Below are 12,390 nucleotides of genomic sequence, written 5' to 3' on the forward strand. Positions count from 1 at the left end.
GACTTTAGCTCAAGTCAGCCTATAAATTTTCCAAACTACTTTCTCGAGAAACTCACCAAGCTACAGCCATTAATAAATGAATAACTGAATATGGATTTCCCATTATAGGTCTTCTCTCTAGTCAAAAGATAGCTTCACTTCCAACCATAGCAAAAAGAGATATTTCAGTTTATCTCTCTGGTTTTAAAGGGTATCACTGCAATAAATCTTCTTCTTCTTCTTTCGGCTTTTCCCGGTTAGGGGTCGCCACAGTGGATCACCTGTCCGCTCATGATTGGCAGTGGAGTTTTACAGTGTCGAGTTGCCAGCCCGGCACCCAACCTTCCATGCAGCAAGGATTGTGCTTGTATTTACTTAAGCAGGGTCAGTGCACAATAGGTAGCATATTTCCCTTTGGTGTAGAATGCTGCAGGTTCTGTTACCACACCAGGAAGACTGATTGCTGGCAGTGCAGCATAAGGCAGGGTGTTACACTCCTGAGTATGCCATCCATCAGATGAGATGTTAAACTGAGGTCCCATTTGCCTAAGTTAGTGGTAGGTCAGGCGGATGTAGTGGATCCCATGTCATCTATCAAAAAGTCTGGATTTTTTTTAGTTATTTATACACAAAAACTCTTATTTACAACATTTACATATTTCTAAATATTTAGAAAAGTACAGATATGGTACTAGATATATAAATATATTTACACCTATTCATAATTTTCCTTACAGTCATACAAAAATCTCATCCCTATTAGACCTCCACTCCTTTTTCTATAACTTCTATAGAACTAGCACCTCGGCGTTTGTAAAAATCTACTGCCAATCATTAGCGGACCGGCGTTCTGCTGTGGCGACCCCTAACCGGGAAAAAGCCAAAAGACAAACAGCAACAACATCCTACTAAAAATATGCACAAAACTCAAACCTTGAAATGTGAGTTTTAGTAACAAATTTGTGTCACATGGTAAAAAAGTATGCCACATTTCCACGTATTTTATTCTACAGATAATTTGCATATGTATCCTTATGATAAGAGATTCTGTCATTTGCTTAAAATTCATTAATGGATTTTTTTTGTATGTTGTATAGTATACTGAAATTATGAATGCACACTTGTAACAATGGCATGGCATCATCAATATCTCCTCTGCAAAGTGCCAAGTTAATATGAGAATTAACTCGCTGGTTTGAGTACTGTAGTGAAAAATTTATTTTTTTGACAAATGATCAACTTCACCAACTCAGCGGGAAACAGCACGTGTAATTTGTACAGACTTAAAGACAAAAATGTCATTATAGATTCATATGAACATACTAAATATTGTACAAAAACAAACATTTAAAGTTATTAAACAAAAGAGACATTTAGTTGTAAAAGTTCAATACCTTGCAGGTATTTTGTCAGCTTCTGATTCATTAGGTTGTCCATTTCTATTTGTTTCAGTGGCTGGATCTTCTTCATTGGTGGTTTGCTGTTGACTCTTCTCCTTGATTGCAGGCCAGTTTCCATGACTCTGACTGGCTTCCTCCGCTTCCATTCTTGCCCTTCTGTGCCTGCTATATCTCTCACTTCGCCTACGTTGCCGTCTCTCTTCTGCTCCTACTGGGCCCTCACGAACACTGTAGAACTTGTGTCTTCTGTGCTCTCTTTCACTGTTTACCTTAGGCAAGGCACTTCCTTCTAGCGCACCCTCACAGTGATTGTGCAAAAGTGACTTCTCAACTTCTTCTTCCTGAGCTTGTCCACCTTCATCTTCCTTTCCATCCTCTTTTTGCTCACTTTCAACTGTCCGCTTTAGGTTCAGGCTTTGTCCATGCTTGCTTTTCCGATGAAAGCTGGCTGCCAACTCTGCCAAATCAGGCTTATGGACACCTTCTTTGCTGGACATTTGCCTGTGACGTCTCAGCTGACTTGTTCGCTGTTCCCACACTGACATTGTGTGTCTCTTCCTTCTATCTCTACTAAAAAGAAATACATTAGAAACAGTGAGTTTTATTTCTACTGCTTGGCCATACAAAATAAGAATTTTCAAATACTGTTTGTTCTCATAAATTATTATAATTACCCCAAAACATAATGCAGAATTAGGCATGTGTCATGAAACAGAATATATCACATGCATAATAAAAGTTATTGAAATGTGCAGTGCAACACATTCATGCAAAGCAGATGAAAAATAACCTTGTTAAATATTTCAAATGCAAACTCTGAACAATGTTCAAAACAGGTCTGTAAGTATTTTGCAAAATGGTAGACAAATCTTTCATATGAAATATCATTATAAAATTATATAATCGTATTTAGCACAGACGTATAGAGTCTGATTGCTAGAATGTTAGTTTACACATCTTTGTTAAATTAACTATTTCTATATTTTAAACTAATGAATGACTACCTTCAGTATATTATTACTGGATGTGAGCCAAGGCATAAGCTTTAATATATTTTAGCAAACTGGGTATATATGGTATGAAATGATACTTTATGTTCTTTGAATGCTACATGAGCAAACTATAACTAAGAGCTAGTTTGGCTAAAGAGAGCAACATGGTAGCCACAGTGTACTGTCTTTAGCCAAACTAGCCAAGATAAGATCAAATGTCGTTGTCCTTAGTGAACATAAAACTCAGGTACAGATGGAAAAAAATGGTTGTAAAATTGTGAAATATGCAGGAAGGATCTAAAGGAGACATGGGGAATAGGGAAAAGGGGCCAGCAAATGAAATGGAGAAAAAGGACAAAGACAGGTATAGCTAGAGGAATACCGAAAATAAAAATGGAGACCGAACGTTGCATCAGTCTTGCACTGTTAACAAAGGCTCAAAATGAAATCATGATGGAAATAAATAACTATTATGGATTCTGAAGGATAATGAAAGCGAAAATGAATATACACAGAAAAATGTTTGCTTTGGTGTAATACATAAAAATCTTAAGACTTAAGCAGCAAAGTATAAAAAATTAAGAAAAAAGTCATATAAATCGGTAACATTTCAGGTAAAAAGTGAAAGAATACCCTATATTGTTAAAATGCTAAGCTGACAACCAATCAAATCAAATAGTATCAGTAGGTCTTAAAAGAAATTTTACAGCATTTTTTTTTTTTTGTGGGTGGGTGGCCTAGGGTTGGCTATGTTTTCTTCTAACAATATTCTTTTGTCTACATTCGCTTGCTGAAATTTTCTTGAAAACCGATCAACTCTAGTTATGTTTAGTAGTTAAAGTGTGCATGACTGCAAGGAGTTTTCTTTTGTTTCTACTGCTGTGCACCTCTGGAGTCAGTATAATCAAGAAAGGAGTATGTCAGTGGTACAAAAGGATTTGCCTCCACACAAAATAATTTCATATGGCAATAAAAGAACTGATAGAAAGTAACTCATGGAAAAGCCATCTAAAGTAATATAGGAAAACTGAATGTCAGAAGACAGTCATTGAAGAGGAAAGATGTATGATGCCAGATAAATGGAATTTTCTGTCCTAACAAATACAGAATGGGTATGCCCTCTTATTTAGAGCCAGCAGAAATTATACAATTTTAATAGATAAGATGTCTTATTTTAAAATGTTAACTGTTTATATATATATATATATATATATATATATATATATATATATATATATAATATATATAGGTTCATAGGTAGATGAACCTATGAACCTATATATATATATATATATATATATATATATATATATATATATATATATATATATATATATATATATATATATATATATATATATATATATATATATATATATATATATATATCTTCTAGACAAGGCCGAATAGACTTACAGACATATAATCACTGTGTTTAGTTTTCATTATTAATGAGACAATTGATATGGTTAGAGAGAGTTTTCAGTGTAATATGACTCATCTAAGATTACACTTTATTAGGAGTGCAAAGAGCAGCAGGGATTAATCCTTTCTTTTTTGTTTGTATCATTTTATTTTTAGAAGCAATCTAACGTATAAAAGAAGATGTACTTCAGATGTTTTTTGTAAGAGAGACACCTACGTTTATAGTTTTTTCATTGACGTGTGCAGCAGATTTCATCTATGAATTAAATCTCTTATTTATCAACTACATTATTTGTTCAATAAAAAAAACAATAGTCTGAATTAAATCTCTTATTTATCAACTACATTATTTGTTCAATAAAAAAAACAATAGTCTGACAGTCACACCTAAAAAACTTCTACCTGGGATGACATGATTGACAGACCTCGATGCTTTGCCAGAGATGGCCTGCATCTGTCACCCCTGGGCTTCCGGACACTGGCCAAGGCTCTTGCCAACCCCATAGTGCCTTTTTTAGGTGGTGTTCCAAAGACCAAATTACCACCATAACAGCTACAAACAAATGCAGTCTAAGGGTCATGCTGCTCAATGCTAGAAGTTTAAATCTCAAAATGCACTCACTTGAAGCACTCCTTAAAATGGAGAACATTGACATTTATGCTGTAACAGAGACTGGTTCAAGGCAACAGAAAGCACCCCTGCACTAACAGGCTATAACTCATTCCACACCTTTTTGCCACAGAATATGGACCGAAGCTCCAAAGGCAGTGGTGTTTCCATATTCATAAAGGATGTGCAAACCTCCAGACTGGTAGCACAACATAATGCATCAGAGATACTTCAGGTGCAGCTAACATTGGGTAAGACATCAATTCAGGTCATAGACTGCTACAGGTCCCCAGCCATGTCCCAAGACTCACACTCCATGTTCCTAAGCACCCTAGAGAATATCAGGGTCCAACCTAACACTCTCATACTGGGCAACTTCAACTACCCCTCCATTAACTGGGAAAACTACTCATGTACCAATACACTTGCCCAACGTTTCCTGGAGTTCATTAATTCCAATGCCCTGGACCAGCTCATTCTTACCCCCACTACCATCATCCTTGAACTGGTCATTACTAACATGGGCAACCATTGCTCTATACCAATAGTCAACTCCTCCCTGGTTGAACGACCACAAACTACTCACCTTGGAAATCCACATCCCTTCCACCCCTCCCGCAAAGGTAACCACTATGAAAAACTTCCCAAGGCTAACTTTGGGCTCCTAAAAACAGAGATGGCTAACTTCATGGCACCCATGCAATTGGAGAACAGCTGCATGACTGCTGAATCATACAGTAATGCCCTGTATGAACACGTCCACAAATGCATGGATCTCGCCATACCCAATAGAATCAAGATGCTCTCCTCCAAAAAAAGGAAGCCAATCTGGTGGTCCCCTGCTATAAACAAACTCTATAACAGGAGGAGGAAACTGATGTGGAATAAGGTGAAGTCCCAAGACTGGAAAAACTCCCTTATCAGCCTCAACAAAAAGTTGAGATCCAACATCAAATCCTCTAAAGCTAGCTATGAAAACAGAATTGCAGCAGATAGTAAAGACAACCACAAGGCCATCTATAGTTATGTAAAGAATCTCCATGGCAATACCCAGATTTGTTCGGAGCTATTGCACAATGGCACCTCCTATACCAAGCCAACAGATATTGCCAATATACTGGCCAACAGATTCAGTATCAAATTTACCCCTCTCTCCCCCACCAAAGGCCAATCACAATACCAGCAGATTGCCAGACCTGCTGCACAGGTTAAAACAGCACTGCCCAAGGCCAAGAATACAACTTCTATGGGACCTAACAATATCCCTGGCTGTGTTCTACATGAACTACAGAGTGAACTGGCACCTCACCTGTGTCCCCTGTTCAATCACAGCCTCACCTCAGGCTTTGTTCCTACTGAATGGCACACTGCTACAGTCATCCCTTTCCACAAAGGAGGAGAGACTACAGACCCTGGGAACTATTGCCCCATTAGCCTGATATGCAAAGCTATGGAATAGATCATTGTGGATCTAATAAACAAGGATATAGGGAATTTCCAAACTCTAGATCCCACACGGTTCAGTTTTGTGAAGGGGAAAATCATGCCTGCTCAACCTGGTCGACTTCTTTGAGTCAGTCACCAGAGCTGTGGATGAAGGCAAGGTGGTTCATACAGCCTGCCTTGATCTGGCCAAGGCCTTTGATAGCATTCCCCAGTCTGGAATCATAGAAAAACTCACTTAGCTAGGCATCAACCCCTATATCACTAGGTTGGTTGCAAACTGGCTCACAGATAGAACCCACAGTGTGAAAGTAGCTGACTCCATGTCAGACTGCTGACCAGTCATGAGTGGAGTCACACAGGGTTTGGTTTCTACTTCTCTGAAGTTCAGACCAACATGAAGGGACTCTGGCTGACAATGTTCGCAGATGATTGCAAGTTGGGAGCCATAATTAACTCCCAGAGTGATGTTGACATCCTACAGAAAGGCCAGGGACTGGTGCTAGAAACATGGTCTTAAGCTCAATGCCAAAAAATGTGTTCTCATCCCCTTTGGGAAAAACAGGTTCCCATGAATTACCCCCATTGATGATAGTCCACTGAACACAGAAGGTGTTATAAGAGATCTGGGAACACAGGTTAACAGCAACCTCTGTTTTGACCACCACATTGCCACTGTGGTCAGAAAGTCCTTCTATGTGGCACATCTCATTACTAAGGGTTTTGGATCCAGGAAGAAAGAGGTCATTGTCTCCCTCTACTCTTCCCTCATTAGGCCAATCAAAGAGTACAATGCCCCATTTGGCATGTACCTCTCTAAATACCTGCAACAACTGGAGAGGCCACAAAAGTACCTCACAAAGAGGATAATGGGTCTTAAACTTTTGTCCTATATGGACAGACTCAAAAAACTTTAACTATTCTCTGTCTCATATCCCCTACTTAGAGGCAATATCTAACCCAGCTCTGTTAGAAATGCTACATCTAAAGAAATCCCAATCCCTCCTTACTACACACTCCAGAGACCTCAACCTCATTGCCACAATCAACAGAACAAGCTGGAGGGACAAGTTCATAACCCAGAGACTGCCCATGCTATGGAATAGACTTCCTATACACATCAAGTGGAGTGCCTCACTGGCTCTCTTTAAGAGAAATCTTGATGAGTGGATGGGAAATAGAAAATTCACCCTGGGGATCACTCCAGTGGCTCTACTCGACAGAAGCACTGGGAACTAAGGTCAGGTGGCACAATGCTAGGGTAATCCGATGAGCTAGGCTTGTAAAGGCTCCAGGGCCATTAGCCTAGTACACAACTATGAACCTATGACCTATAACACACTGCAAAGCTTTCAAGTCAAAGAACTCTTTTTCAATGCAAGACAATAGCACCATTTATCTTAATACTTAAATAAGTTTAAAACTAATGAACCAGCCTATCAAAAAGCAGAAGACATACCAATCACAAATAATTATTTAATTGACAGCATATTTAATATAAAATATTTAATTATTGATACAACCATATTGTCAGATTTGCCACTGGCTCAACATATAGGCCCATCACTGTCAAAACCTCAGCCTTCTTGCGTGGCTAGAACTGCCTAGCCTATTTCTGTTCAATCAGCGTATCATAGCACACAAAATTCTGTACCACCCTGAAAATACTCCAGCACTCAAAAATATCATAAAGCCATACAGTAATTCAAGGCAACTACTGTAAACTCTTGGTCCAAACCCACAAAGCCATTAACTCAGCCGGCGACTCCCTGTTTGCCAACGTCATTGGTAAAACTTGGAATTCACTTCCATCTAACCTTACCCTCGAACCTTCTTTGAGTCTCTTCAAAAAAAAAAGGCCTCAAACAGTATTTTAAAGAGCACTGGCTTTGTTCCTGTACTAACCATGATTAATCACTACTTATTCAATGCCTTATTTAAAATAATATTGTACCCATCTCTTGCTCATAATAGCTTGCTGCAACCTGTTGTTTTTGTATACTATTACACACTGTGTATATTGTGAGTACCTACTAGAGGGCTTTGTAAATCTGTTTGACTTATATCTGTTATGTCCTATCTGTGTTATCTGTAGCTTTTCTTCCCGGGCCTCTGCTGAAAATGGACATATATCCAGTCGGACTATCCCGGTCAACAAATGTAAAATAAAATAAATCAATGAAATATTTAGCCCTATACCTGCCAAAAGAGACCAAAGCAAAGATGCATATCTATCTATATATATATATATATATATATATATATATATATATATATATACATGCATACATATATATATATATATATATATATATATATATATATATATATATTTATATATATATATACATATATATATATATATATATATATATACACACACACACACACACACACACATGTCCATAAAATTAAATATAAGATACATGTTAAAAAAACAAAGTCTAAAACCTAAATTATAAATCCTAAATATAACATTGTTCAAGTTTCAAAATGGGTTTTATACTATTCATCTTATCCAAACCATGGGGCTTATCAGCCCTAAAATAATTTATCCATCTATATTCTGCAGCTTCAGTTTTTGTGATGATATCTCCCACTCTGGGATCAACATATACTTTTTGTAGTACTCTAAATTTAAATATATGTTTATTACCATACTGAAGACTATGTTTAAAAGGAGTTTGTGTCAGTCCCCCTAAGACTATCTTTGAGGATTGAAGTAAATAATGACAGATATTTCAATTTCCACCTTTATATGCTTCATTAAATGTATGCAAATCTAACACCTGTTATTCTAGTAATTTTCTATATTTATACTCTCAATATTTAAAGTTTTTACTTGATTTAGGGCCTTTGCATCACCGTTATTTTGACTTTTCCCAAAAGTTTGTGCTAAGAGGTTGAGAGACACAATGTCTGAAATTAGTGGTTTCTATCAAGCATAAACTAATATGATTAACGGCATATTAAGTGTGTGTGTGTGTGTGTGTGTGTGTGTGTGTGTGTGTGTGTGTGTCTTTCAGCTTTTCCCGGTTAGGGGTCGCCACAGCGGAACTCCGGTCCGCTAATGATTGGCAGTTGATTTTTACGTGCCGAGTTGCCGGCCCTAATGCACAACCTTCAAGGAAGGTACGCCCATTCACGCATGTCTCCACGCAGAACACACTCTAGCTGAGAGTCGAACCAGACAGCGTCTTACTGTGAGGCGACAGCGCTACCGCAGCACCACCACCGCGGACACAAAATACTTGAGACCACTGCCTGTACAGCTTTTGTACCTACTCATTTTACTTTTTTTTTTTTAAGTATAGTTAATTTATATACCTTACAGCTGGTTTCTCTATTTTTTATTATATGTAATCCTTTATTTTCTATTTCCTATTTATCTTTGTTTTCTGCTTTAATGTCAGTATTAGTCTTGCTTATATCTTCAAAAGGACTAGTGCCTTTTCAGTACCCTAACTTAACATACCTCTCAACTGTACAGATGTTCTCAGAATGCACAGATTTTTGCCTCATATTTTTGATCCATTTTTCATAAAATTGTGGTTTTCTGACAAATTAGTGTCAAATAATTAAAAATTGTCCCTATTTTTGAGCCTTGTCCCAGTTTTATGTATGGCTTTGCCAGATTTCATTCTCTAAGAGGTTGAGAGGTATGTAACTATCCTTCCCAGTATGAACTTTATTTCATTTTATTTCACATTACCTTATTCCCTATAGGCAGCTCCTTATTCTATTATCTGATCTGCTTTCTGTTTCTATACCTTATGTTTCTAATGTCCAAAGAGCTGTAACATTCTACTTACATTTCTGCATCTAGATTCCACTCTGTTTCAGTGTGTATCTCTCTATTTAAGCTCATTACATTTTCACAACTCTCCAGCTTTTCCATCCGTTCTATCTACCACAGCTTCCTGACTTCTTCTTCTTTCGGCTTTTCCCGGTTAGGGGTCGCCATAGCAGATCATCTGTCCGCTCATGATTGGCAGTGGAGTTTTATGGTGTCGAGTTGCCAGTCCGGTGCACAACCTTCCACAGAAGGCACACACATGCACACACTCACACCTAGGGCCAATTTGGAGTGTCCAATCCACCTATTGCATATCTTTGGGATGTGGGAGGAAACCAGAATACTTGGAGGAAACCCACGTGACCACAGGGAGGACATGCAGACTCCACACAGAAGGCACCCCAGCTGAGAATCGAACCGAAGAACCTCTTGCTGTGAGGTGGCAATGCTAACTGCTGCACCACCGTGGCCGCCCACAGCTTCCTGACTGATACTTTGTATTTAATGAGCATATCTTATTGAGCATATTTTATTTCTATTTACCTTTTACTAAGTAGTTAAATTCCATTAATGTTGAAGCTGTGTTTTACTACCTCCCGTGGTCATTCATTATGACTAAACTGAATTTATTTATTTATTTCCAGTTTGTTTACTGAGATAGTCCAACTGAACCATCAAATGAGGAAGCTGATAATGAATAACATTGCATTCAAAGCACATATGTAAAATAATGATAATATAAAACATTTTAGAAGACATATTCTATATATATAATACTTAAACTGGTCTCATCTTGTTACTTCCAGGTGGTTAGAGTTTTCTTTCTTCTCTGGCCTCGAGTAAGCATGGGCTTTGCCCAACTGGACTATCTAATTTATCAAGTAAATAATAATTAGAAAAATAAATTGATTACAGTTACTCTCTCATTTAGATTATCATTCATCAGTTATCATATTACAAAGACATACATCTGGAGCGTTTCTCCCCGGGCTTCCGCTGAAAATTGGCTTCATTCCAAATTGGACTTTCCCGATGAACAAACATTAAATAAAAAAAAAAAAAGATAGCTCATTGCAATTCTAATCACTTAAGGCCAAACTCAGAAAGATTAATTCAAGGTGTATATGAGGTGTAAAACTTGCAATAACCTTTCTTTATTCAGAGGCTGTCCTATCATGCTGCCTTAGTGCACAGACATGTAGCATTGTGCTTTGTTGTCCCGGCAGCCATGCTAAATGCTAATGAGGCATTTTGGGGGGACAGCCATATGATAATTAGCCATGTGGCCTCTCCCAGAACTTCCAGTGGTAGAGCATTTACACAGCCAAATGATTAACTGCGTTAAGGTATTTACACAGCCAAACGATTAACTGCGTTAAGGTATTTACACAGCCAAATGATTAACTGCATTAAGGTATTTACACAGCCAAATGATTAACTGCGTTAAGGTATTTACACAGCCAAATGATTCAGACAACTTCTCAGTGACATAAATGAATACATTTCCTCCCGGCCATTCATATAAATGAATATGGCCAAAAGTACATGTTCACCTTTCATGATACAAGTATAATAAGTGCTATGGAGTTTGAAAATCAGAAAGTGTTGGGGGTTGTACATGTGTGTATGTATGTGTTAATGTGTGAGTGTGTGTGTGTTGGTAGAAAAGGCTGTCATTCCTACACACTCCCATACACTAATGAGCAAATCCCAAAAAATAGTGTTGGGGGGGGACATTAAACAGCAAGGATAATGTTTTATTATCATGGCACTTATGGTCAAGGGGGAATATTACACACCAGGGATGACTTGTTATTATCATGTCTTAATGGCACTTAGGGACCAAATAAACACTAGACACTATGAAGAACTGTCTATACACCATGCCTTAACAGCATATGCATAACATGAGAGTTGGGGAGAATGCTAGCTACCAGGGAGAAATTTAAAACATTGCATCTAAACATCATTTAGGATGGAGTGAACACTAAACACCAGATAACGTCTTCATATGGTGCCTGAGTGGCATTTAATAAAAAATAAAAATTAAGACAATGTGGGTTTGGGGGGGGGGGCAACAGATACTATACTAGCTATACTCTATATAGTGTACCAAAAGGTAATAAAAAAGACTCACTCTCTGCACTTTCTCACCACACAGAGGATGTTCCTCCTCTGCACTACAACAAGACAAAACAGATGAATTTAAATATTATCTGGGTCTATAGAAATGTGTGCAATGTGAAATGGGGAGGGAAAATGCTTAGAACCTTTGACTCTCTGCAGAAGAAGCGGGAAGTATTACCTCACTACACTAACTAATCTGTTAGTGTGGTTAGGGTATTTTACACTATCAGGAGTATTAACTCACTACACTAATCTGTTAGTGTGGTTAGGGTATTTTACACTATCAGGAGTATTAACTCACTACACTAACTAATCTGTTTGTGTGGTTAGGGTATACTACCAGGAGTATTAACTCACTACACTAACGTATCTGTTAGTGTGGTTAGGGTATTTTACACTATCAGGAGTATTAACTCACTGCACTAACTAATCTGTTAGTGTGGTTAGGGTATTTTACACTATAAGAGGTGTGCGGTTCTAATATGCGACACCATCCAATGCTGACAACAGTATTCGAGTCATGATGGGGAGTGGGGAGAGACTTTAGTGAAAAAGCAGGGAGTTATACTAGACAATACCATGGAGATTGTTTAAACTAGTACCAGGAATCACTTATAA

The 12,390-nt window shown here is 37.8% G+C and overlaps 1 protein-coding gene across 4 annotated transcripts in view; it reads right to left on the bottom strand.

Annotated features, from left to right (window-relative positions):
- Positions 1-12,390, bottom strand: part of LOC122813204 (voltage-dependent R-type calcium channel subunit alpha-1E-like) — a 4,399,719-nt gene that overhangs the window by 1,423,784 nt on the left and 2,963,545 nt on the right. For 3 of the 4 annotated variants that reach the window (XM_044085387.1, XM_044085385.1, XM_044085386.1), the window contains one exon: positions 1,374-1,949. In XM_044085387.1, the coding sequence (XP_043941322.1) occupies positions 1,374-1,949 (576 nt within the window). The remainder of the gene's footprint in view (positions 1-1,373; positions 1,950-12,390) is intronic. The other variant, XM_044085384.1, reaches the window with a different exon arrangement.

Source organism: Protopterus annectens, chromosome 10.part0 (genome assembly GCF_019279795.1).
Source record: "Protopterus annectens isolate FY-2018-M chromosome 10.part0, PAN1.0, whole genome shotgun sequence".
NCBI lineage: Eukaryota > Metazoa > Chordata > Ceratodontiformes > Protopteridae > Protopterus > Protopterus annectens.